Source organism: Phragmites australis, chromosome 11 (genome assembly GCF_958298935.1).
Source record: "Phragmites australis chromosome 11, lpPhrAust1.1, whole genome shotgun sequence".
Classification (NCBI taxonomy): Eukaryota; Viridiplantae; Streptophyta; class Magnoliopsida; order Poales; family Poaceae; genus Phragmites; species Phragmites australis.
Window position 1 is genome coordinate 19,941,851 of NC_084931.1, and position 26,449 is coordinate 19,968,299.

The 26,449-nt window shown below is 41.4% G+C and overlaps 2 protein-coding genes, 1 long non-coding RNA gene and 3 other non-coding genes across 10 annotated transcripts; all 6 read left to right on the plus strand.

The window, feature by feature from the left end:
• LOC133883846 (cysteine-tryptophan domain-containing zinc finger protein 5-like) lies at positions 1 to 10,225 on the plus strand. 2 transcript variants are annotated; one of them, XM_062323230.1, is made up of 12 exons: positions 1 to 402; positions 2,379 to 2,451; positions 2,535 to 2,668; positions 2,757 to 3,077; positions 3,166 to 4,355; positions 4,777 to 5,129; positions 5,205 to 6,607; positions 6,696 to 6,856; positions 7,151 to 7,311; positions 7,933 to 8,084; positions 9,184 to 9,812; positions 10,106 to 10,225. In XM_062323230.1, exons 1-11 carry the CDS (start codon positions 193 to 195, stop codon positions 9,385 to 9,387), a joined length of 4,362 nt encoding a protein of 1,453 aa, XP_062179214.1. In that variant the 5' UTR covers positions 1 to 192; the 3' UTR covers positions 9,388 to 9,812; positions 10,106 to 10,225. The 2 variants fall into 2 exon arrangements, with proteins under 2 accessions (XP_062179214.1, XP_062179215.1); XM_062323231.1 differs by having other exon boundaries at positions 7,960 to 8,084.
• Positions 10,226 to 13,857: 3,632 nt separating this feature from the next.
• Positions 13,858 to 13,963, plus strand: LOC133885985 (small nucleolar RNA R41). The gene has a single exon (XR_009903314.1). It is a non-coding gene; the product is annotated as a small nucleolar RNA R41 (small nucleolar RNA).
• Positions 13,964 to 14,073: 110 nt separating this feature from the next.
• Positions 14,074 to 14,153, plus strand: LOC133885967 (small nucleolar RNA Z155). The gene has a single exon (XR_009903297.1). It is a non-coding gene; the product is annotated as a small nucleolar RNA Z155 (small nucleolar RNA).
• A 121-nt stretch (positions 14,154 to 14,274) lies between these two features.
• On the plus strand, positions 14,275 to 14,375 carry LOC133885974 (small nucleolar RNA snoR100). Its single transcript, XR_009903304.1, has one exon. It is a non-coding gene; the product is annotated as a small nucleolar RNA snoR100 (small nucleolar RNA).
• A 376-nt stretch (positions 14,376 to 14,751) lies between these two features.
• Positions 14,752 to 17,801, plus strand: LOC133885667 (uncharacterized). 3 transcript variants are annotated; one of them, XR_009903248.1, is made up of 6 exons: positions 14,758 to 14,936; positions 15,073 to 15,240; positions 15,333 to 15,560; positions 16,065 to 16,172; positions 16,789 to 16,956; positions 17,068 to 17,801. It is a non-coding gene; the product is annotated as an uncharacterized LOC133885667 (long non-coding RNA). The 3 variants fall into 3 exon arrangements; XR_009903247.1 differs by having other exon boundaries at positions 14,752 to 14,936; positions 15,333 to 16,172; XR_009903249.1 differs by lacking the exon at positions 15,333 to 15,560 and having other exon boundaries at positions 14,759 to 14,936.
• A 4,401-nt stretch (positions 17,802 to 22,202) lies between these two features.
• Positions 22,203 to 26,213, plus strand: LOC133885665 (pentatricopeptide repeat-containing protein At1g20230). 2 transcript variants are annotated; one of them, XM_062325404.1, is made up of 3 exons: positions 22,203 to 24,353; positions 24,868 to 24,992; positions 25,962 to 26,213. In XM_062325404.1, exon 1 carries the CDS (start codon positions 22,264 to 22,266, stop codon positions 24,253 to 24,255), a length of 1,992 nt encoding a protein of 663 aa, XP_062181388.1. In that variant the 5' UTR covers positions 22,203 to 22,263; the 3' UTR covers positions 24,256 to 24,353; positions 24,868 to 24,992; positions 25,962 to 26,213. The 2 variants fall into 2 exon arrangements, with proteins under 2 accessions (XP_062181388.1, XP_062181387.1); XM_062325403.1 differs by having other exon boundaries at positions 24,909 to 24,992.
• The last annotated feature ends 236 nt before the right edge of the window (positions 26,214 to 26,449 follow it).

Below are 26,449 nucleotides of genomic sequence, written 5' to 3' on the forward strand. Positions count from 1 at the left end.
TGTACCAAGTAGTACTCAGTATTTCTGTTTCTCCCCTTACCTCGTCTTCCTCGTTTCGACACCGAAGGCGACGAGCGAAAAAACAGGGAAAAAAATTAATAAATCTGAACCGGAGGGAGGGGGAAAAAAACGCGAAATACCCTAGGCGGAGCAGCGATCGGCGGGGATCGCCACCGCGGCGGCCGATGTGAGATGCTGCTGGACGCGGCGAGGCGGAGTGGGAGGGAGGAGGAGGTGGCGCGGCGGCGCAGGGGGATGGGGTACGAGGAGGGGGAGCTGGAGCTCGAGGAGGGCGAGGCGGCCTACGGCGGCTGCGGCGGCGAGTACGGGTACGGCGGCTGCGGCAGCGGGTACGGGTACGGCGGCGGCGAGCTCGTTGATCCCGACGCGCTCACCTACATCGTAAGAGGCCCTCTCCGCTTCCCTTTTTTTTCTTCCTGCGTGCGGATTGGATTGCTGATGAGCTGGTGGTACGTGGTTTCCTGCTTGTTTTTGTTTTATTTTTGTCTGGCAGTGGTTGCATAATTTGTATGGCCATGGTTTTTGTAGCGTTGCGGAATTTTGGGTTTTTCGTGCATCAGTAGTTCTGATTAGCTTGGCTGTAGCGTTGCGGAACTTTAGGTTAATTTTGCGGCGTCTATGCGGAGAAATTACCGTTTTTGGTTGACGTGGTGATTACTGATCAATATGGTTGGTTGTTTAATCTGAATAGTTTATCATGGCTCTTGTACAAACGGGGGTTTATGATTTTGTCAGTTAATTGCTGGCCTCTGTGGTGCGATGGGAATGTGGTTGATAGCTGTCGTGAGAATGCGAAAGTAGTTCGTTGTTACGTCTAGAATCCTGTACATTCCAAAGCTTTCTTAATTTCAGTGCTACATTTACTAGATCTCTATGAGTATCTCTGAAGCGATGCATACTTGCAAGACATTTGCAGGTGATTGTCATGTAGCATGGTTTCGAGGGTTGATTCCATGGGCACTTTTCGGTTTCATTTGCTTTTGGATGATTCATTACTGGGTTGCTATGGTGAAACCTCCGCTATGTTCTTGCGGATAGTGTATGAACAGAATGGACTCATTGGCTTGGTAGTTGATGCCATTTGTTACCAAGGCCAAAGCCTCTATATTATTGTGCAAAGGTCATGCTTTTTTGGTAAGAGATTGAAATTGATCTTGTGATATTTGATTTTTAGATCATTATCCACCTTCATGGGCAACAAAATCAGTGTGCACCTAAAGTTTGAGGGCAGAGCAAAATATTTTTCATTGTGACATAGCTTATCTATTCTGGTTTGCTAGCCTAATTAGTTCTTTCATTAAGCTTGCTTGTGAAGCTCATGTTTCAAAAGATATTTTTAGCCCCAACTGTTTGAACGTTAATAATACTATAATAGCCTTAGGTGATACAAAATTATGTACAACTGATGAGCCATATTTGAGTAAAACTTCAAATAGTGTGCTACATTTTCTGTTTCTAATCCTACATGTATGAGTTTCCTATTCCATATGTGGATCTATGAAGTGACAGAGCTGGTTTATGTACTGAACAAAGACCACGGCCTTTTTGCACATCCTTTTTACTCTGGGATTGGTAGGATGCACACAAATCAGTTTCTGTTACCTAGATCTGTGCTGATAGGCAATAGATATACAAAAAAATATTTTTCCCTTTACCTGATTTTTCAGAGTTCATTTATAATTATTTCTTAATTAAATTTTCCTTTTTTGACTGATGTAGGAATTTCTAGGTTTTTGCCCCAATAGCTACTGCCAGTTTTCCGTTCAAAAAAAATATTTTATCATTAGGATTGCAATATCACATGGAATGTTTGATTTATTCTAGAATTTTATTCATCATGGTTATCTATTGCTACATTGATATTTCTCACTCTGTTCTGCTGCTTGATGTGCCTATGTCCACATGAAATTTGTTTGGTTAAAAAGGACATAGACATACATTCACGGGTGCATTCTGAGTCCAGCTTCCAGTAATCCAGTTCTTCTTAACAGTGAGGGAGTTGATTGTACATCTCGCATATGTTGGGAGGCAACTCATTTGAGCTTTTTTTTTATTTAGAGGACTAAATTTATTTGTTATATGATGGTTCTGGGGTCCTTACCTCTTCAAATTATTTAAGTGGAAAATGAGTATTTTTGGTTACTGAATTAATCTTGCTAAGCTATGCTTCACTGCTTCTATTGATACCCAGAGACAGTGGATAGCGCATTCAACATTCATTGCTCTATACCTATATATACTTCAAGAAGCTGCTTTCTCTTTTTACAGACGCACTTTATGTTTTTATATACTCTTAGAGAACTGCTTCCTCCTCTTGGGGTATCCACTAAAAGGATTAAGTATCTTGTACTTTACAGGATGTAAGACTTCAAAATTTGTTGGGTTGTTTCCAGAAGAAATTTGAAGGCGAAATATCTGCTGAGCACTTGGGTAAGTTTACAAGTTGCCACCCTATTTGCTCTAGAGTTACTTATGATGTCTGCCTTATGTGAAAAATGGTTCGCGCTACATAGGGTCACAGTATGGGTCCTATGGTTCGTTCTTGCCAACATACCTGCATTCCCCTTTGGTCTTATCTCAATCTAGAAGCTCTGCAGTTCCACTGAACCATGGCAGTGCCTCTAGATCACCATATGTGCCAACGGAGGTACACTTCTACAAAGTTCACACCATGTTGACTTACTAGGATTACTGCCTAAATGTCACCCTATTAAAATATTACAATGTGCTTCCAGACTGCACAAAAGAATCATTTTGTCAAGACTGCATTAGATAGCAGCAGGAAAAATGATCACTGTCGGATATCCAATGAGAGCAATGGTAATCCCTCTCAACAGATGTTGAATAGAGGAGTCGATGGTCCTAAGCAGAAGGCACCAAAAATACGTATCAAGGTAAATATCAATAGAAGTTTGGCAAGAAATACTGCTGCTATATACAGTGGCCTGGGCCTCGACATTTCCCCTTCATCATCTATGGAAGGCAGCCTAGATGGGAGCGCTGGGGCTCCAGTGGCCGAAGTTTTACCTGATGAATCTCCAAGTACCATTTTCCAGGTTAAGTTTTGCCCTATCAATTTGTATTTTGTAGCAAAGCCTTATATGATTGATTTTTAAGAGTTAATCCATTGTGTTGTTTGAACAGATTATGGCCTGCCATTCTGTACCTGGAGGACTCTTGCTTTCACCCCTTGCAGGAAATGTTTTAGAACTGAGAGAAAAGCCAAAAGCTATAATAGAAAAACATGAAGCACCTGAACTTCAGGATGACAAAGCAGAATTGCGCAGAGAATGGGGCTATACAACCTCTGCTACTCTTGATAACAAAAATCAGATGGCGAAGGAAATTAAGTCTGATGAAAAGAAAGGCAACATTCCTGTTTTCAATAGTTCAAAATGCAGATTTAGCAATCCATCAGCTGTGAATACGGGAATAAAGCCTCAATTACAGGATATTTCAGATGATACAGGTTCAATCTTCTTACCTAGAATCATAAAGACAGAACATTCAGTTGAGGAGTCGGCGAAATTTATGAGTGAGAATTCAGATCAACTGAAGGAAACAAAGGATGATACATTGAAAGGACACATTAGTAACAAGAACAAGGAAATTAAGAAAGAACCTTCACTTGATCATGGATTTTCGGTTAAATCCAAATATGATTCTGATGAGTACAACAGTCAACCCTGTGCCAGCTCAAGTCACCTGCAAAACATTCCTAATAAAACTACATCGCTTGAGAGAGACAAAGGACAAGTGGTGCATGTAAAAGATGAACTATCTGAGTACAAAAGCAAGGTAATGGGAAGCCTGCTTAGTGCAGAATCCATGTATATCATCACAGAAAATGTAGATAGAAATTCTTCTGGAATGATAAAAGTCAACAAGAAGAAAACTTCCTCTTCGCAAGCTGCCCTGTCTAGGAAGAAGGTCAAGGTCAAAGCACATAAACAGTTGAATGATGACATAACTAGAAAATCTTATGGTGAAGATGAGAGTTATTCTTTGGATCATAGAATTGATTTGACTAGTTTATATCCCAAGGATAAGAAAATGAAGCACGAGAAAGAGACCATTACATCTGGGGAGACTGGTAACAAGTCAGGTGGTGGAAATGATGTTGAGCACAAGATCTATCCATTGTTTGTTGACAGATCAGATCCTATGCCATCAGCATGCAAGAATGGTACTGCAGAATTGACTGCTCCAGAACCTGTTGTAATAAATGAACAATGGGTGTGCTGTGATAAGTGTGAGAAATGGCGTCTTTTACCCTATGGGATGAATCCAGATATACTTCCCAAAAAATGGCGGTGTAGCATGCAGAGCTGGCTGTAAGTTCTTGCAAGAGACATTAGATCTGCTTTGTTCATTCTCTAATCTTTTCATTTGTTATCCTTGTCTATCATCTGTTAGTGTTTCTTACTGCAATAATTTGATGGAGTAAGTTCTCCTTCCATTATTTCTTTCTTAGTTATCATCTGTGCAAACTGATATATAACTTATTTTATTTTCAAATCATTCCATTACCTAAGAGAAATAAACTGCTGAAAATTATAAATTGATCTCTACCTGTTTGTTTTGTATTTTCTTTATTCATGTTTTGCCTCCAGGAATGTCTGGAAAATTCTATTCCAATATCATACTCATGAGATTGTCATTCTTGCAAGCAACTTGCAAGTACTGTTAAATGTATTGTGTGCTATAAGTGTGCTTGTTTTATCTTTAACAAATTGGCATTGCAACTTATTGTAGGCCTGGAATGAGTAGTTGCAAAATAAGTGAAGATGAAACCACAAGAGCTCTTCGCACGCTTTATATGGTTCCTGCACCTGAAAATAGCATTCTAGATGGTCCTCATGATAATGCTACATCAGGCATAGGCACAACTACTGCTCCAACTTTTGAGGGCAATATACAGTCCACCGGTACATCAGGGAAGCTGAAAGGTTCCCATGATGGAGCTAATGCGACAAATAATTTAGACTTAGCTGGTATGTCAAAGCCCTCAAAGAAGTTACATGCTCATTCAAGTAGAAGACCTGATGGTGTTGACTGCTTCCCTAAACTCAAGGAAAGACGGAAGCACATAGAATCCTCAGATAAAGGTGCACCACCTAACGGTTTGTTAAATTTTACTAATTTCTTTCTAGTTTTTATTCTAAATGTTTCAACTTCTGCAGGAGAAAATGTTGCGAAAGACCGGACACATCCAATGAAGAGCAGTGTAGGGGTTGATCATGATAACTTGAGACCATCAAAGAAAATAAAGAAAGAATCCAATGAGCCTGCCAAGCATCGTCCCCCTGAATTTGTTATAAGCAAAAATAGTCCTTCAGCCAATGAAACTCCCAACAACATGCATAAGAATATTAGTATTTCACCTGGCATGGGAAAGTATGGTTCGCCTTCATCAGGTAAGCGTTTTCATAGTGAAGATATATGTTTCTCAGATGGGGTCGTTAAAACGTCAGATGCAGGAAAATCTGATCTTCCTGACTTATCCATTAAGAAGAAAAAATTCAAACAAAGGCAGTTAAGCCAGCGTGATCCTGACCCTAGCGATACTGCCGCAAAGTATATTACAAAACGAACTTTAAGTGAAAGTAATGTTGTGAAGGAAAAGCCCAGGCCAGAGCTGAAGTTGTCAAAGACAGATAGGATAGCTGAGCATGCCAGAGGCACAGTCGCTGGAGTTGATGACCACATATATGCTGAGAAAGAGTGTTTAAGTGAGCAGCATCAAGAGAATAGCCATTGCCAGTATCCATTGCTCTCTGAAAGCTCCACCAGGAGGAATGTCTGTCATACACAAACATCTACGGCTGCCACTTCCAGTTCATCTAAGGTATCTAACTCCCACAAGAGTAAAACTGATTTTCAGGAAACAAGGGCTTCTCCTGTAGAGTCAGTTTCTTCTTCGCCCTTGAGAACATCTGATAAGAATCCTTTGGATCAACATAGAAGGTATTCATGGGCAGTTGCAGATAAGAGAAAATATGATTTTGGGTCTGATTCTGAGCAAGCCAAGGCTCGTGTTTCTGGTTGCTTTAATGGAGACACGAATCATCATGTTCTGAAGGATGAGGACGTCCTGAAAGATAAACAAGACTTGACAAATGCATGCCTTAAAAATGAAGATTCTGGACTCTGCATTAAGAATGGACAGTTGAATCTAGTGACGGAACAAAAAGTTGATTCAGATGCCCTTTCATTACATGACAACCAGGGTCACAAGCATCTATCATCCCATCAAAATGTGAAAACAGCACCTCATTTCAATTCAAACCAAAGTGACCATGCAAACTTGACTTGTGGGAATGTTAAGTCCGATAAAGGGAATATACAATCTAAGGACCTGAAAATAAATCCATCTTCAGTCAAAGGAAGCAATCAGCATCCATCATTCAACAATGCATCAAATGGTGATGCCTCCTATAAGGCAAAACAATTAGAAAAGGCTGTTATCGAAAATTTGGTAACTAGGAAGCAAGCAACTCATAGTGGTGATGCTTCAAATCCAATAAATGCATCTGTTCTACTGAAGGAAGCTCGGGATTTGAAGCACTTGTCTAAACGTCTGAAGGTTTGAGTGTTTGATAGTTTACTTAAAATAGTTTTAGTTTTTCTCTCATTCGAATTACGATGACCCTCATACGCATCTATTGTTGCAGGAAAAAGGGGATGACTTTGAGAGTACAAGCATGTGTTTTGAGGCAGCACTGAAATTTCTCCATGTTGCTTCACTTTGTGAGGCTCCAAATATTGATAGCTCCAAACAAGTGGATACAATACAAGCTATGAAACTATATTCTGAAACAGGAAACCTTTGCGGGTAAGCAACATTCTTATGATGTTATACCAAGTTTCAACATTCTTGAATTCTTTCAGGATAGCAACAACTTTTATTTCTTTTAAGGGAATTTTTTTTTGGTTGGTTTGTTAGGGACTGTTCTCTAAATGATTAATGTCTGAATATATAGTTTTGTATGTAGTTCTAGACTTAAGTATGTTAGAACTTAGAATCTAGACTTTAACTTGCTCCCTTAACTCATATGTGCATTTTCATATGATGCTTTTGTGCCATGACTTAACTAATATCAACCTGTTGGCTTCTTGTTTTCAACAGATTTTGTGCTCATGAATTTGAGCGACTTAAGAAAATGGCAAATGCTGCTTTGGCATATAAATGTGTGGAAGTGGCATATATGAAGGCTGCCTTCTTTATACATCCTGGTGCAGTTAAAGATAGGCATGCATTGCAGACAGCATCTTTGATGGTCCCTCCAGGTTTTCCTTATATGTGCTTTAGCTCATGAAGCTGCATAGTCATTCTAATATATCCTGAAGCCTCTATGTTCATTTACAGCTTGTTTAGTTTGGAATAGCCTTCTCTCTGATGAGTTGCTCTATCAGGGGGTCATCCAATGATTTTTGTGGATTAACCTTTTTACTCATTTTATCGGTATTGTGATGGACCCCTTCTCCAACCAATCTGGAGTTAGGATTTGCATATTCCTCATATCAAACATCTTATAAAGTAGGGGATGCTGCAATATCTCAGCATCTGATCTATATTATGTTGTATCCGCATTTATTCTAAGAACATGGCTTGAGGAGTTACATTTTCCATTCTTGACTAGTTAACAGCTTAGCATTGTGTATGAAGTAAAGTAGGGTTTCTAAGGATTCTAGCATTTTAACCTTATGCATGATATGGTGAATATCGTGTCAAATTTTCAATGCATCTTTTATTCAGAAAGGGAGACGTCTAGTGTGTCTCCCAGATGCATGAAACAGATGCATCCTTCATTTTATCTAGTGATATGAATGCAATTGAGTTCATCATCACTCTTTTTGTTAAAATGGTTAACACTCTGATAGTTCAATTTCTTTTTTCTTTTTTGCTAGCTGAGTCACCATCATCTTCTGCTTCAGATGTTGATAACTTAAATAACCAGAGCACAGTTGCTAAGGCTGTTTCTGCAAGAGGTGTATACTCTCAGATTGCTAGCAATCCCATATCTCGTAACAATCATCACTTGATGGGATTGCTTGCTTATGTAAGTCCTTATTTTTGGCATTGAATATTGATGTTTGGGACATTTTTTGTTTTTGCCACTACTCACTGAGACATGTCTGTGCTGAAACAAGAAAAATGAAGACCATCCAACTGCTTTTTTTTTGTAGGCTAGAGATGAAACCCACAGGATCCAACTAAAAAGATGATGAGAAAACAATAATGATAATAAAGGTACTAGTAATAGTAAAAAAATAACGGTACAAGGAGACTAAATATGAAAAATTGCATGATAGTGCTATCTGAAGAATCATCTTCCTACTGAATTCATATGGTTGAAATCATAATATTACGAATTTCTATTCCACATCAGACTCTTCCGAATGACTCTCATATTGACCAACAATGTCATTTTTAATAAACTACACTTGCACTTGTTTGCATCTTCATTTGCTGTTTGGCATTGCATCTGTTGAAGCTTTTTATTGTGAACCTTGTTCACAACGGGGTTAAACATTGAAGTAGAATGGCGCTAGTTAGGTGAAGGATTGGGGAGGAATAGATCTAAAATAGCCGGCCAAAGTAGAGGTGCACAGCTGGGAACCTGGTGGATCTTTGGCCAGCTGTTTAGGTATATTCCTCCCCAATTGATGCCCCTCTTCACCTACTTTACCCCCTTTGTGAACTAGGTTCACAACACTATTGCTATGCTTGTCAAATGTTTTAGAAGCTCATGAAATTTCGGATCTAGTTTGTGTAGTGAAGTCTCTCTTTAAATCTGGCAGCAATTTTTATTGACGTTACTTAGAATTGTGATGCCAGTCTGGTTATTCAGATCTAAAACTGCTCCCTCGATTCGCAAGAAAATTGATATTTGGACACTGTCTTCAAACGCTACTTTGACCGCCATAATATATTATATTAAAATCCTCAAACCTTTTCATTTATATGTATGAATTGGTTCTTGTTACTTCAGGTGTTAAGTAGTTATCTTTTCCTGGTTGATAGTCCACAACAGAGAACTTGTGTTATAATTCCATATTTCCATGCGATGGTTCATGATATATCTTGATCAAAAATGAGTTAAATGGCTCTTCTATTTGTAAGCAAGCATTCTGTTTCATGAATGATTCTTTTTACAGGCAGAGGACATAAATAATGCATTTGAGGGAACCAGAAAATCACAAAATTTATTGTCTGCTTATCTTTCTGGTATTGGAAAGGATCAGGTTGATGGTGTTGCTCTTTTAAGGGAAGTACTTGATTTTAGTTTCCATAATGTGAAGGGGTTGCTGCAATTGATTCGTAACTCGTTGGAGTATATCAATCATGAAAGTGTTAAGTAATAGAACATCAAACATTTTCCTGTGAATAAAGATATATGATTGCAAGGTTGCTTTGGCATTTCTGCTAACACGGTACCCCCAAGATGGGAGTAGAGTTGAATCGAGGTCAGCCAGTAAACTATTGAGAATGAAGGGGAATTCACAGTGGCATTTGTGTTGCCTGGAAGTATTTTAATTATGGGTGATCGTTTTGACCAGTGCCAAACTGTCAAAATGGGATTTTTACCAAGTCACACTGCCATTTTTGTCACCTGGAAGTATTTCTTGAGGATGATCATTTCGACTATGCTAAACCGCATAATGGAAATTTTACCAAGAGTTAGCCTGTGGATGTAAATTGCTACATGCAACATTCTCAGTTTGGATGTCTGATGAGTAACCGAATCCAAGTTTTGACATGGACCTAATCGTTATCTGTTGTATCGGTAAGTAATATTTGTGTAGTTCTATTTTTTTACCCTGGTCCTACCCAGTCTTGCTTGGGACAAAAAGGCTTTTTGTACTATCTCTAGGCTCCACTGAACCTTCTAATTGTACTCATGCTTTAGAAACATACCGCTGAACTAGTCTTGCTCAAGTGATTTGCTCAATCTTCTTTGTATTCTTGATATGAAGAGCTATATCTTTCATTTTTATCGAGTATATGTGCAAGTAAGAATTCTTTCTCAGATGCACACTCAGAGGATTCTTCTAACAGATATACATTCTATGATTTCAGTTGGAGGGTGTACAATCTCTTATTTTTCTTTTTCCTTGGCGCCAACATAAGCTTAAGCCAGAAATCTGGTTCTAAATTCTCCCCACCTTCTACTGGTCTCTCGATGAAGGTTCCAATAGGCAAGAATCTTCGGCATTTGCTTATTCTACAATCTTTATATTATAGCTACTTTGTTGCAGTCGCACTTTCTGAATTGATAAGGTTCCAATTAAGTAGTTGGTATTTTTTGCTGTAGATTTGCTTCCTAGATGGAAAAAATTATTAAGTAAAATGGTAGTTAAAGTTTGAGGATAAATTTCCTTTTTCAGATTATCATGAAATAGATCAGGCGAGAAAAAAGGGCACATGAATTCTAATGTCATTCTGTCCCGTAATGAATTGATGAATGACGCCCATTCGAAAATTTGTTTTAAGCCACCGCTTGTAATGCCGTCTTGAATCCACTGCAGTGAAGTCCGACTGAAATAGTGTAACCAAATTTGTTTGTTTATTAGCTTTCCTGTCTGCAGAGAAGCCCTTTATTGCTATTATTATATATGGTTGTTGACTGTTGACACGAGACCTGTTCTTGCATTCAGTTTTGGAGGCGCAACCGCACTCAGCAGTGTCCAGTGAACAGACTTGCAGAGGTCCGGTGAGGACATCAGCTGACAGCTACTATGTCTGCCTCCAGTCTTGTGTGTATATAGACCAACCTTAAGCTAATTCCTTCTCCTTTTTCCAATACCTGTATATATCTATATGGGACAAAGGGAAATGATTTTAATATAATTTTGGATGATATATTTATTGAAATGTTGCAAAATTCATTCTTGGGCTGCCAAGGTACTTACCTAAAACTAACTGATCGTTTAGGCGCCTTGTAACTATAAATGATATTTTTTAGTGCTGCATCCACATTTTTTTGGGGCCAACCTAACAACAAATGATGTTAGCACTATCTGCTGACCTGACTAATGTTGGGGTCCAAGTATTTCTATTGTAAAGTAAATGCTATGTAAATTTTCATGATGGAATAAAGAAAAAAGGTCCGTCTCCTTATCGCATTTGTTTCTGTCACTTACCTAGACCATTAGGTCAACTCCAGCAGCACCTGTAGCACTGAAAATTGCACTCCAGCAGATACTTCATCCAGTGATATAGTGCCAAACAGTGACGCATAGCAGCACTGTAGCAGCACTGCTCGCAGGGATTGACAGTGGGCCCGGAGGCGCGTCGGGGACTGTAGCAGTACTGTAGTAACACTGTTCACAGAGGCTGACAGATGGGCCCAGGGAGAGAAAAAGAGGAGTAGAAGATAGGAAATGGAGTAGCTGCTGGAGATGAAAAAATAAGGGATGCTGTAATAGTGATAGAGGATGCTGTAATAGTATTTTTGAGGATGAAAATTTAAGGTAGCCGCTGGAGATGGCCTTAGATTTGGTCCACATCCGCCCATTTTTTAATCATATCCTCGACACCTCACCCTCCTCGTACCCACACGACCCCGACACCATTGACACGCCACCGCGAGTGCCTGCTCTCTTGACCTGCCACGATTATTATCTCTCGTGACTTGCCGGTGAGGCTCAGACCCTGTTTGTTTTAGTTGGAAATTTATAAAAGCAGTTTATAGATGTTGGATTGTGAAAAGTTGGATTATAAAAAGTTAGATTGTGAAAAGTTTTTAGATTGTAGATTTTAAAAAAATTTGATGGACAGTTTAGTAAAATGGACTTTCACAATTTATCAAAAGCTGAGAAAAATCAACTTTTCAGATTCCTATAATCCAATCAGCAGATTTTAAAAAGCTATAACCAAAAGTTGTCTGTTTGTTTCAGCTTCATATTGTAAAAACTAAAAGCCACGATCTGAAGTTGAAACAAACAGACCCTCAGTTATGCCCCTCCCTCCCATAGCAACCCCCTTTTATTTATGAACATTCCGTTCTCCTCCAACTTCGGTGAACTCTTCTGCCCTGCCCTCTTTCTAGATCTGTCGATACCAGTTGTTACCTTGCTAACCATAGCGGCATACGACACTATCATCAACCCTCACCATCCAACCATTGCTCGCCACCACTATCGATCCAGCCAGCCTCTCTTGTCATCCCTCTAAACCCCAAACCTAAATCCCTCACTCCTGACCCTTAAGAGCAACTCCAACTAGCTTTTTATCCGGCTCACCATCGCAAAAAATAATGAGTTGGCACAAAAAAAGGTCTCCAACTGCCTCGTCATTTTTGCTCACTCACTGTCTGCTCCGCCTTGATCGCTGGATGTAGCGAGTGGGAGAGGCTCGCTATACGTCGACGATGACTGTGAATCCATTATAAACAGTACTCAGTAGCTCCAATTTCTCCTTTCTATCTTCTCTACTCAAAACATTGGTCTTACATTGCTAAAAAATCATAGAATTTTTTTTTATGTTTTCTATAATTTATATGCAACCTATTTTAATTAGATTCACCTAAAGAGCATGTGTAAAATTCTAAAAAAAATGCTATTTTTATAACTAGCAATTGTTAGAGTTTCAAATAAATTCTAAAAAATATGGAAAAATTCATTAATATTCTTTTTATGTGATGGACTAATTTCTAAAATTATTTTCTAACCCAGTTTATATGGTGAAAAAGTAAGTTACTTTATAATGCTCTATTTATATGTATTTTTATCATTTTATGTGATATTCTTCTTTTAATTCAATTTGAATTCAAACATATACAAAATTTAACCATTGCAAATATTTCTATTTATAGTATACTAAAATATAGATGAGCGAAATTTAGATAGCGAAATTTAGAAAGTCGGTTGGAGCACGTAAAAAAATAAACAGAATTTTTTGTAGAGACTCTGAATGAATATATAGGAAACAAGATTTAGAAAATTGGTTAGAGGTACTCTAATCTAGGTTATTAAGAGATTTGCAACTGAAAAGAAAAAGGCAGTTCTTTTCCGGTTTGCAACGGTCGTCTTCAGGTTGCTTTTGTTTGCGTATTCTTTCCTTGTGGAGTGAAACTGGAAAGCGGCGATTCGCGGATTTTCACACTCACAGGTTTCGAATATAGTTTTTTTTTGTCTGTGTCAGAGAGGATTGGACTATTATACAAATATGCATTATATTGATACTGATACATCCAGGATCAGCTTTGTATGCTTTTTCCTATTTTTCGCACCCGAATTGGTGCTTTCTCTTTCACGTTATTCTCCTTTTCTCCGTTACTCGACACCGTGCAGCAGCATTCTCGATTTTGAAGGAAACTGGGGTGTAGTATATACTTCAAAATTCGCAAGCTCCATACTCAAAATTTGGTCCAGTTCTTCCATGCACTTGCCGTGACACTCGTTGCCGTTGCAAGTTAGGCAATATGATTTTTTTGAGAGAGAAGGCAAGAAAGTTTGGCTCCGTAAAGAAAACAGACCCATTTGTCTCTCTCTCTCTCAAAAAAAAAAAACCGAAAAGAAAGAAACTGACCCGTCTGAATTCGACTGGGGCAGTCCTTGCTTCGGTTGGGCTGGACAAAACAGTAGGCCCATCGTAAAACTTCAAAGCGGCCTGAGAAGCCCAGATCTGAAAAACCCTAGCCCGCCATTGTCCACTATATATTCGCAAGCTTTGCCACCATCTCGTCTCGCCTCCCTCCGCCCGCCGCTGCGCACCCTCGTGGTCCAGATGGATGCGTTCTCCTCTTGCTTGGCCCTGCAATCCGCCGTTGCATTTTCTCTTTGGTTTCTTGATCTTTCTGTTGCTACTCTCTGGCCAGGATCTTGGTTTTGGAGGCCGTGATGCGTACTGATAAGGGATTTTCTGAGGGACGGAGGCCACCTTGTTTCCGCCCTGCTGACTGAGAGAAACCAATGGATCCTTCTGAGCCTGCCCAATCCAATGATTTCTGACATTCTTCTTGCTATCTATTTAACTGATTGTTTGTTTCCTTGGAGTTCGTTTTCTTTCCCCCGCTGGGTAATGCAGAGTGCAAGATTTGGTCCCGTTGATGTGAGGATAAACCTTCACAGAAACGCATAGTTGTGTTGACTCAAAAAATCAGACTACAATTATCTGATCAACTGTCAAATCTTGCTCGAACGTTAGATTCTTGTAAATAACATCAAGAGGTTTTGATTTCTTCTGGGTTCTGCTTTTGTATTCTTTTGAATCCGTACACAATAAGCCGGTGCACTGGATGATGAAAAGGAAGGAAGAGTGGTAGTGTGCACGGAGAGCGGAGCATGTCTGCTCTTCGTGACGCCTTCGGGCATTGATCGTACGGGCCTGAATTTGACCCACATTTTTCTCCTTTTCCATAAGTCATTGTTTGAGTTTTTCGTGTTTACATTGAAATTTGATTTTTTGGTTGCATGTCCGGTCAGGAAAAGCAGCAGCTAAACTAATTCGAAAGATTACGATGAATTGGAAGAAAATTGTCACCACAAAGGGATAAGTAGCAACACTAATAATGATAAATCTCTACTCCTTTAAACCACGACTTTCGTCATACGTCGTGTGCGTCGCTGGCCTACATCCCGTGCCCCCTAAGTCACACGCGCTCGGGCCAAAATTTTGGAAACTGGGCCATCAGACCCAACCCGCGGATGTTCCAACGAGCCCCTCAGGCCACAGCCACCCGCCGGCCCTTTCATGGATGTGCCGCAGCCACCTTGTTATTTCTGACATGTGGTCTCTCTTTCTCGTCCGCCCGCCCGCGTCTCACGTCATCCGCTCCCCGTGAGAAACGCTCCTCCATTTCACTCGCTCGCTCGCGTCGCCTCCTCCGCATCCGATCGCCCCTCGCCTCCGCGCCCCCTCGGCGCCCTGATCGACGCCAGAGCATCGCCTGGCCGCTCCGATCCCGGTACGTCCTCCCCCCGAATCTCACCGCTCCCGCCAGATCCGGCCGTGCCGGCGGGATCCGATCGGAAAACACGCGGATCACATGCGCGTAAAAAGTTCTGATCTTTCCTCGGTTCCGCCGCCGCTCGATTCCGCAGGTGTTCGACACGATGCAGCAGCCGATGGAGAACGAGAGGCCAGCAGACCCCGGCCGGCCCGTCACCCCCTTCGAGCCCGGCATCGCCGTCCCACGGCCTCCGGGGGCGTCCTCGCCGTTCACCGCCGGTGGACCGTTCTTGCAACCCGGCCTTCGCTGATGATCGCTGGTCTGCTTTTCTCATCCACTCACCGTCGTTATTTCCCTTTCCCTTTTTTGGCTGAACTCTGACACAATCAATCTGTTGGGAACTCTGTTCAGTCGCCTAAAATAAGTGGCAGATTGGGTACCAGACGTAGCAGCAATGGATCACTTGAGCATGTGAATCGGCTGGGATGGGATGCCAAGGCACGATCTCGTGAAGCGTCGCATTTTTTTAGCTTCTCTCGCCTGTTGACCCTCAACTGTTCGATAAAATGCCTGCCTCAGACGCCTTGTTTCATCACCGTTTTAATGCTTGTGTCAATTGTGTATGCGTCTGGTTGAGAGGTTAGAGTTACTTCTGTGCATAAATTTCTGCTCGTGTATATTCCTCTCTCACCTACTGATTCGCTGCCTTGAATCATCAGCAGCGATTTTTTTCCCCCATAGAGTCACCAGTGGTGACAGTTCATGCGCGTTTTTGTCCACATTTGTTTTTTAAAAAAACTACCTGTCTACTGGTACAAGATCTTAAACCTCAAAGGCAAAAATTGCTCTTCCCGTTTTATCATGTTTGATTCTTTGAAATACTAACAATTAGTAATAACATAACTCCACTTACAATCAACAATCTGCGGGACATGTTTTATACATAGTATTGAATGACTTACCAAAAATAAAAAACTGCAAGTATTCTCCATCGTACCTTTTGGCAATAAGTTAAAACCTTCATTTATTTCCAAAAGAACACAAGTATCAATCACACTAGGAGCACAACCACTGCACACACTCCCACTCGTGCATTGTCGCTTCGTCTCGCTACTGCTCCACTGAAAATGGCACCTGGTGCAGGTCTTCGCGCCGCCGGCGCAGGTGGGTGGCGGGGCGGGGCTGCCCTTCCCGTTTGAGTCCGTTGGGCACCACAACCGCCTTGGGCTCTTCCTCTTCACGCTCACCTAGGTACACACACGCGCGCTTGCTTGCTTGCTTCCCCTTGGAATGCTGTCGCTCATGTTCCTGTCGCTGTCGTGTGCTCACCACCTGTATCTGGTGATGTGGAGTTAGTGTTTCGAATCCGGGGCACTTGGGTGTTAGCCATTTTGGAATTAGCAGCATCAAATTGTTCTAAACCCTGTATCACTTACTAAATGGTGTTGATTTTTTTTCCCCAAAAAAATGGTGTTGGATTTTTTCCAAAAAAAAAAACAATGGTGTTGAAATGTAGACCCAGCTACTACTTTATGCGGGGAATGAATTTAGTGTCACAACATGACAAACAAAGTAGTGATTTGTATCTAGCTGTAGATAGATCATCAGCCGTTAATGCTTACATCAGGAATTGGGAATTAGAGGCATGATCTACCAGCTGCTGTTGAAATGTAGATCCGGCTTATACTTTCTGCGAGTGAATGAACCATTTAGTGTTGAGCAAAACAATCAAAACAACCATATTATCACTATAACTTTGCAACCGCAACCTTGTCAATATAACCTGCTTCATTGTTTATCGGATCCATCATTTCGCTCCATTTCTCTCAGAAGTTAAACATGTCTTTTTAACTTATTAATCTTGTAGTCATGTGAGGATTTTTTGGAGCCTCCACTGGAAGAACTTTTAAGGCAGCTGAAGGCACAAGGCGGTAGACGATTTAGCTAATGGTTGGCTCTGTGAGCAGCTGACAAGGTACCCTGTCAGCACTGAACTCACCTGATGATTTGTTCAACTTTTTCGATGAGCTACGAGGTGAGGTTCACATCACGTGTGTATGTTTTTGAGTTCTTTATTTTCTTTCATAGAGAGGCTTTTAAATAGACAGCTCACAGTCACAGCTTGCTCTGAAATTATTTTTGCCAGGTGTGCTCACTGCACCAGAAGGTGTAAGTGTGGAGGACGTATTTCTGGCTCCAAATAGTCAACTTGGAGTTTTTCTTCGCTGCTGCATACTTGCCTTCAATTCAATGACCTTTGAGGTGCTACAAGTAGTAGAATGCATTCACAACCATTTGTTGTTCACGTTTTTGCCCCTCTTTATTTTCTTATTTAAGGCACCAATGTGCTCACTGAAAATGTTTTGTATGGCGTGTGCCATCTTTTGGCAAATCTTGTGGTGTACTGTAACTCCACTGATGCTTCGTATGACTTGGCAGAAGATGAGGACTTCAACAGCGAAATGAGCAACTTGATGGATGCAGATATAGGTGTATATTTGACAATCTGGGACAATCTAGGACCTTAGAAAGGGCTATCCACGACCTGAATTAGTAGTGAATACTGATACTAAGAAATAGTATCCGTTACGAGTATTTTATTTTGATTCCAAACCTAACAAATTTACCTCCTTACATGTTACAACTTTGACATCTGATACAAGAGGACTGCAGGCTAGCACAAACAGATTGCCTGCAAACTCCTGATGCATTTGAGTAATTGCATTTAGCTGGGTTACGATTCTAGCTTCTTTTTTGTCACTTTTAGATCCATTGATGTATGCTATAGCTTTTGCATATGTTTGATGTCATCTTGTGTAATTTTTGTTTCCGTTGCAACGCACGGGTATTCAACTAGTAACAATAATATATGAATTTGTCGCAAGCAGAAATGGTCACGGTCGACTCACCCTCATCGGAGCAGAAATGGTCCTGGTCGCCACCGGCGTTTTCACGCAGCTTGGCTCGGGATCCAATTCTCCATCTCCGGAGTCTGATCATATCGTTTTTATGATCTTTTTTATTTTACCGAGTAGTGTAAGGCAGAACGTAATTTAACATTTATGTGGTGGAAGAAGTACAGCATACGCCGGAAACGTTCATGTGAAACGGCAAGGGAAACATGTAGCACTATAGCGAAAGCAGGGTTGCAATAGGTAAAAATGCAAAAATAAACAACATATTGGATTATTTTGAATAAAATAGATAATAAGTTGATATATTTATAAATTTGATATGTGTATTTGATATCTTATTGAAAATATGCTTTCGGCACTTCAAGTGGTGAATATGATATTGTGCACTGTATTTAGATGCTGAATACAATACACAATGTTGTATTCGGCACACTGGTGGTAAAAAAAGAAGCTTGTACATGCGCGTTTAAATTTTTATTTAACTCTTGATTTTATTTAGAAGTATAAAATAGTTTAAAAATTCTAAACGTTTTTATGAGCAAACTAGAGCACCAAAAAGTTTAAGCTAATATTTAATTAAAATTTTCCAAATAACCCTACATTTATGAATTCTATCAATTTTTAATATCTCAAATAATTTTTCAAAAATCTAAAAAAATCCACTAATATTTTTCTAATGTGATGCACTAATTTATAAAAATATTTTCAATCATATGTTATTTGGTGAAATAGTAAGTTTCTTTATATTGCTCTATTTATATGTATTTTTATCATTTCATTTGATATTCTTATTTTAATTTAATCTGAATAAAAAATTTAAACCTTTTGGCCTTGATAACGGGAGGAATGTGGCCACCATCGTTCCATTGTCGGAACGTCTAACCTTTGGCAGGAATGTCGTCGCCGTCGTCCACCGTCTCTCAACACAGCGAAATGTTTATCATAGGGCTCCTTATTAACGTGTTTGTCCTACCCCGAACTAATAACAAATCGTTATGTTCTCCTCTTAACGTGTTTGCATCACACCTTACAGGTACAAGAGGTCCATGTGATCTATGCTGCTCTAGTGGCATTACAGGTACATGAAGGCCGTGTGACCCATGTCGCTCCGGTGACAACGCACTCGCGCCTTACAGGTACAAGAGGTTCATGCGACCCATGCCGCTCCTGCGGCGGTGCACTCGCGCCTTACAGGTACAAGAGACCCCTCCTACCCAAGCCAATTCGATGGCACCAACACACCACCGAATTTGACCATCTCGATCATGGTGTCATCGAGCTCGGTGAAGGCAACACGATGTTCGGTCATATGGTTTGAGGCTCCTGTGTTGAGGTACCACTTGGTGTTGCCTTGTTCCTTCTGCTCGCCAAGCTTGACCTTCACACAGTCCTCGTTTAGGAACATGTGACCATCGACATGCTTTGGTGTGGCTACTCCAGCAAACACCTGTGCCATTAGAAGGACTAGTTCATCATAATCGATGGCTTGTGTGAGGTGAGTCTCCTCACACTTCTTCTTGCGACATTCACGAGCCCAGTGCCCTGCCTTACCACAATAGTGGCACTTATCCTTGTCAACGGCACTGACTCTGCCTATGTTCCTACCAGAGGATTAGCCTTCCCTGGTGTCATGCACGCCGTTGGGTTTGCCATTTATGTGACTCTTGTTGTGGCGCTTGTTGTTGGAAGAATTGCTACCACTACTCCCTAAGGATCCACTTTGCTCGTGCCATTTTTGCGAGCCATTCCTCCTCTATGAGAAAGAGCTTGATGCTGCCTTCTTCCTCCATGTTGAGTTCAAACCACTCCTCGGCTACCTTCTCTCGCCCTGTCAGATCTTCAATGGTGAGAGAATTGAGATCAACCATACTCTCGATTGAGATTGCCAGCCAAGAGTAGAGGCACAACAACACTCGAAGGAACTTGAGCACGATGTTCTTCTCTGAGACTTCTTTTCTATGAGTGGACAAGTTGTTGACGAGGTCAGTCAAGCGCATGGCAAAGTCATCGACGCTTTCTCCATTCTTGAACTTGAGGTCTTGATCTTCTTGCAGAGGGTCTAAGCTTTGGCCTGACACACACGGTCAAAACCCATGCTTATAATCTTGAGTCTAAAATAGAAGAATGTACCCTTCTATCCAAATCCAATTTGCATCACTCAGCTAAAGTGGTAGTGATTGAAAGCGAGCGGAAATGTAGAGAACCAATAGGAACTTTGTCTGGCCAGGAATGGCGTGAAAAGTGGAGTATTTGTGCCCAAGATCGTTAAACAAAGCTGCGTGTGGGGCCACCACGTATAGCTATAGTCTCTAGTGTAGTCTCACATAACCTTCGTGGTCTTCTTCACGGTGAGGGTGATGAACATTTCTAGCAACACGACCTGAAAAATTGTGTCCAGATAGCGACTTTGTCTAATTTAATCCAACTTTATCCTGGCTTCGATGGCTTCTCTTTTTTGATGTCTTGGATCTTCCTCTGGTCTATTAGGACTAGCTAAGCCTAGTATGCATCACTACTAGGTAACTAACATAAATACACTAGATCAAGCTAGTAAATTCAAACCTCTTTTTTAGTAAGGCCAAAGAAAATAAACCTAACTACACAAGTAATACTTTCAACACTATGATCACTTGTCTAAACAATAGGTCTTTATATCTTCATGAATCTTTTATTTGATTTCCATGTTTAATCTTTTGAGGTGTTTGATATCCTAAGTACATCACATAGCATCCATGAGACTAAATCTTTGCACACTAGCAGACCATGTTAATCCCATTGACTATATTGATATTAATCACCAAAATATACTCACCCTATACTAGGGTCATTGATCTTTCAAGTGGTGCAAACAAGCGCGAAGATTGCTAGCCGCCACCATTTTTCCTATGACGGTTCTTCCCACCGCGATGGGAATAGTGACCGCTAGCGCTGCCTGTGTTGACGGGCACTTGACTAGGTGCCAAGGAATGACACCCACTCGATCGCAAGCGACAAATGGCTACAAGGTGACGAGGGAAGTGTTGGCGACGATCTTGACCTCGTTCGCCAAGCGTTGTTCCTTGAGGACGAGCGTAGAAAACACCTTGATGATGGTGGGGAAGGGCATCACATTGGCGATGTCATCGATGGTGTTGGAGAAGCGGGGGTTGAGACCGCGAAGCAGGTTGAGGACGGGATGTGGTTTAGAGAGTGGCCGACATCACACAAAGAATCAGCCAATGTTTTGAGGCTTTGGCAGTAGTCCGAGATGGAGAGATCACCTTGAACCATAAAGTGTAACTGGATGCTAAGGAAGATAGCGTGTGACTCCTCGTTATGGTGGAACAAGGCTTCGATGGCAACCCATAGGGTACTAGCCGTCTGATTTGTCTCCATGGTGTCAAGGATGTCATCACCGACATAACCCATACATCCAGGAGCTATCGACGTGGGAGAGAAGCCCAAACTTGCTACACATGAATTGGAAGAAGGAGGACCATATGTTGAAGTCTGGGTTCTTGAGATTGAGGGTGACAAGGACGTGGGTCTTCATGACAACGATGCAGTAAGGGTTGATGAATACTCCTCGGTATGATGTTGGCCACCACGTCGGTGACATTGTTTGCGCTAGTGTCATTTGACTTCATGGAGGATGGGCGTGATCGAGCAAGGCAGCAAGGGGCGATAGGGAAGACTTGCGCGCGCGAGGGAGTCTAGCAATAGGGTAGGGCAATGGAGGTGTTTAGGGTTACATGATAGGATTATTAGGCTGATACCATGTAAATATTGAATAAAAGAGAAAGTTGGACAATGACCGCATATGGCACGAAGGCCAGGGGCGTTGTTTATATTGGCCACGACAGAGACATATGATGTCCGACATCGTCAGTTGCTAATACAAGGAAAGCTATTAAACAACTATACAACAATCAAAGAGAATATAAGGGAAATTGCAAATTCCCCCACAAGTCACTTAAAGTTGCAAATACCCCTCTATAAATTTTATAATTACATCTACTACCTCACAAGTCTGACTCTATCGCAAAATCCTCTTTCATAGTTTTCACTTGAGATAAAGTTAACATATTTGCCATGTTGTATTCTCAAGGTCTCTAGGTAGGCTAATAGATTTAAGAGGAGATGATTGAGGAGGGTTTAACTACGCAACACGACCCATTGAACTTCTCGTTTGATCTAATTTGTGTACGGAATTGCAATAATATGTTTGATTCAATAGACTTTATAGTAAATTGTTAGTCCCTTTCTCATTCTCACATTTCCAAGTTGGTGCCTAAGTGGAGCACGTCAGATCATATTACAGCAAATATGTTGTTATAACATCAAGTTAGAACTCTAAGGGGATTTCACGGTAGGGTTAGGACTTCCATAGTGTTAAACGCAACTACTCCAATTTTCCAAAGACAACCAAAACGAACGCCAATGTGGCCATGACCCGTTCCACCTCCCTCGTCCACTTCCTCCGCCACGTCTCCTTCCCTCCGGACCCGCACCTCCTCCCCACCGCGCTCAAGTCATGCCCCGCGCTGCCGCTCGCCCGCGCCCTCCACGCCGCCAGCGTGACCGCAGGCCTCGCGCGGGACCCCTTCGTCGCCTCCTCGCTCCTCCACACCTACCTCCGCTTCGGCGCCACCGACGACGCCCGCGCCATGTTCGACAGAATGCCGCGAGAGCAGAGGACAGTCGTCGGCTGGAGCGCACTCGTGGCGGCGCACGCTGCCCGCGGGGACGCCGAGGGCGCGTGGCGTATTCTCATGCAGATGCGGGGCGCCGGCGTAGAGCCCAACGTGATCACCTGGAACGGGCTCGTTTCCGGGCTGAACCGGAGTGGGCACGCCCGGGACGCGGTCGTGGCGCTCGCGAGGATGCACGGGGAAGGGTTCTCGCCGGACTCCACGGGCGTCTCGTGCGCGCTCTCCGCGGTCGGGGATGTCAGGGAGGTCTCGGTCGGCGAGCAGCTGCACGGGTATGCCGTGAAGGCCGGGTGCAGGTTGGACGCCTGTGTGGTCACCGCGCTTATTGACATGTACGGAAAGTGTGGGCGGGATGACGAGATTGTTCAGGTGTTCGACGAGTCCAGCCACATAGATGTTGCTTCTTGCAACGCCCTCCTCGCTGGGCTCTCTCGGAACACTCAAGTTTCTGAGGCACTAAGGTTGTTCAGGGAGTTTGCTGACCGAGGAATCGAGTTGAATGTGGTGTCCTGGACCTCGATTGTTGCTTGTTGCGTTCAGAATGGGAGGGATTTGGAAGCAGTGGAGCTTTTCAGGGAGATGCAGGCACAAGGGATCGAACCAAACTCTGTCACGATACCTTGCGTGCTGCCGGCGTTTGCTAATGTTGCAGCTTTGATGCATGGGCGCTCAGCACACTGTTTTTCTTTGAGGAAGGGCATTTTTCACGACATTTATGTGGGCAGTGCTTTGGTGGACATGTATGCAAAGTGTGGCAGGGTCAGGGATGCGAGGACAATCTTTGATGCTATGCCATCACGGAATGTGGTGTCATGGAATGCGATGATTGGTGGCTATGCTATGCATGGGGAGGCTGCAAACGCTGTGCAGTTATTTTGCTCCATGCAAAAGTGCAAACAGAAGCCTGACATAGTCACCTTCACCTGTGTGCTTGCTGCTTGCAGCCAAGCTGGCCTGACAGAGGAGGGGCGCCGCTACTTCAATGAAATGCAGCTAGTACATGGCATTTCCCAGAGGATGGAGCATTATGCATGTATGGTTACTCTCCTAGGACGGGCTGGTAAGCTTGATGAGGCGTATGATCTCATAAGTGAGATGCCATTTGAGCCAGATGGCTGTATTTGGGGTTCATTGTTGGGTTCCTGCCGGGTTCATGGCAATGTGGATCTGGCCGAGGTTGCGGCAGAAAAACTCTTTTGTCTAGAACCAGAAAATGCTGGTAATTATGTCCTGATCTCCAACATTTATGCATCTAAGAAAATGTGGCATGGTGTCAATAGGGTGAGAGAAATGATGAAGAATGTGGGTTTGAAGAAGGAAAAGGGCTGTAGCTGGATAGAGATCAAGAACAAGGTGCACATGTTGTTGGCTGGTGATGATTCACACCCTATGATGACAGCGATAACTGAGAAACTAAAGCATCTTACCATTGAGATGAAAAGGCTGGGCTTTGCGCCAAGCACTGATTTTGTCTTACATGACGTGGAGGAACAAGAAAAGGATCACATCCTTGCTGTGCATAGTGAGAAGCTAGCTGTTGCACTGGGACTGATAAGCACGAGCCCAGGAACACCCCTTCGGGTGATAAAAAACCTCCGTATTTGCGGTGACTGCCATGAGGCAATGAAATTTATATCTTATTTTGAAGAGAGGGAGATATCTGTTAGGGATACCAACAGGTTCCATCACTTCAGGGATGGAAAATGTTCTTGTGGGGATTACTGGTGATCTCTCTTGTGATTTCCTGCAATACAATTTGCGGAACAACTTGGTGAAGGGAGCAGAGCACACTTTGTCTCTCTACCTAAAGTAGATATTTTCACGAGGTAATTGTTTAAAAACTGTAATATGAGCACTTCCATTTATAAAAAGGAAGAAGAAAAATCCTATATCAGGACTTCTGCAACAACAAAGCAAAAAATACTACTGCTCTGTGTAATGTCTTCAGTTGACAAGTTTATAATTTAAGTTTATCTAAAACCTTGATCTCAGCCTGTCTTAGTTTTGCTAGCCAGATATTCTTTAGTTGGCAATTTTATAAAGCAATATTGTGCACAATATATTTCCATTATGCAAAGTTTAAGCTAGATAACTCATAAATTTGTGGTTTTCTATGGCTTCAAGGTTTAATGACTACTTAAGAATTGTTGAGTTTGTTATACGACCTTTGGTTTTGTGCAACTTTATCAGTTCAGCATATTCATTTCTCCGAATGGCATAAACAAATCATTTAACCTGCAAAGATATTCTGTCTTGTGTAACTTTCTTTTCAAATGGCATAAATTATTTAACATGCAAGGATATATTGTCATGAGTAGTTTTCTTTTTGAAATATTTCAGATGGAATTTCACTAAAACACCTTTCATGGTTGTAACTGCAGTTTGCTTTATTTGAATTATTAAACCCATGGAATTGGCTGCAGCAGCCTTTGGAGGATATGGTGAATTGAAAAGAATGGACCCAGGTATCTTTTCTGTTAGAGGAAATTTCACAAACCTACAACTATTTGTACCATTATAACATAAAACTACAATTTCCGAGACATATTTCACAAAACTAAAACTAATTATGCCATTTGTAACACAAAACTACAACTTTTTAATCTGATCCTACCCGTTAGCCACACATTACTCGTTTTTCCTATTATGCTGAAAATGTGTGGCTGACGAATAGGACTAGGCCAAAAAGTTGTAATTTTGCGTTACAAAAGACACAAATAGTTGTAATTTTATAAAATAGGTATCATAAGTTATAGTTTTGCTGTACAAAGACATAAATACTCGTAGATTTATGAAATTTACTCTTTATGTTATTAATGCCGGTGACTGTATGCAGTTTTTTAAGAGCAAATGCCCACCTGTAAGGCTGCAACTATTTTGTGATGCTATTTCCTGGATTTTTTTCAATATTTGCAAAAGTACATGTCTATTTTAAAATATTGTATATCTAGACTACTGTTGCGTGTTAGTTGGGCGATAGCAAAATGTCGCTCATTCAACTGGCGACACCTTTTAAAAAATAAAAAATAAAAAACACTATTCTATTACTCTTAAAATTAAAAATACTATCAAAATAGTCATAAAAATTTATAAAAACGATGATCTAGCTCTAAAAATTTATTTTTTATTTCTCATTGTAAAAGTATTGGTTTGATTTGATTTTTTTAGAGATAGATTATAGCATTCTCTATAACATACTTTTTTTTAGAATTTTTTATGATTATTTTTATAGTGTTTTGAATTTTGAGAATAATAAAAAACAATGTTTATTTTTAATTTTTAAGCTGTCGCTTGTTGGAAGTGTGACTTCTTTATTTTTATTAAAGGTGTCACTTGTTAGATAGAGTAGTCTAGATATGTAATATTTTAAGATAGGTATGTATTTTTGTAAATATTAAAAAATAAAAATAAAAAATTCCTGTTTCCCCTTGTAGGCCCACATGGCTCGTTGACTGCATCGACGGGAGGAATTCTCAATGTCAAGCCAGGTTCAACAGAAGTCAAGGCCCGGGCTGAGCCCACGGTCACGCCCAGTTAAGTTGGTATGCCCATGAACGGACGCCTCTCGACATGGTATTCGTTTGTGGATGGCTCGGCCCCACAACACAAAGGTAGAAAGTTTTGATTTCTCGATTTTATCTTGGTTGACAAAGTACAGAAAATGGAAGGGACGAGATCGTGGTGCAGCAAGTCCCCCCCCCCCCCCCCCCCTTTTTTTTTTGGTGAGCGTTGGCTAAACGGATGTGCCCTCTAACCCTAGCAGATACTGCAGTTTTATGTGGTGAAGGTGCTAGTGTGTCCTACAGCCAATACCATGATTTTGGCAGTGGCCTTCAGCAAAAGGTGTCCTACAGCCAAAGCTACCTTTATAATTTTTCCTCGACCGTCCACCTCTAAATGGACCGAAGGATAACCCCTCCTA

Excerpts from the sequence above, each read along its gene's own strand:
- LOC133883846 (XM_062323230.1), top strand. The coding sequence starts at position 193 with ATGCTGCTGGACGCGGCGAGGCGGAGTGGGAGGGAGGAGGAGGTGGCG. Across the intron at positions 2,669-2,756 it reads CACCATATGTGCCAACGGAG|ACTGCACAAAAGAATCATTT; the intron begins GTACACTTCTAC and ends ATGTGCTTCCAG. Across the intron at positions 6,857-7,150 it reads GAAACAGGAAACCTTTGCGG|ATTTTGTGCTCATGAATTTG; the intron begins GTAAGCAACATT and ends TGTTTTCAACAG.
- LOC133885665 (XM_062325404.1), top strand. The coding sequence starts at position 22,264 with ATGACCCGTTCCACCTCCCTCGTCCACTTCCTCCGCCACGTCTCCTTC.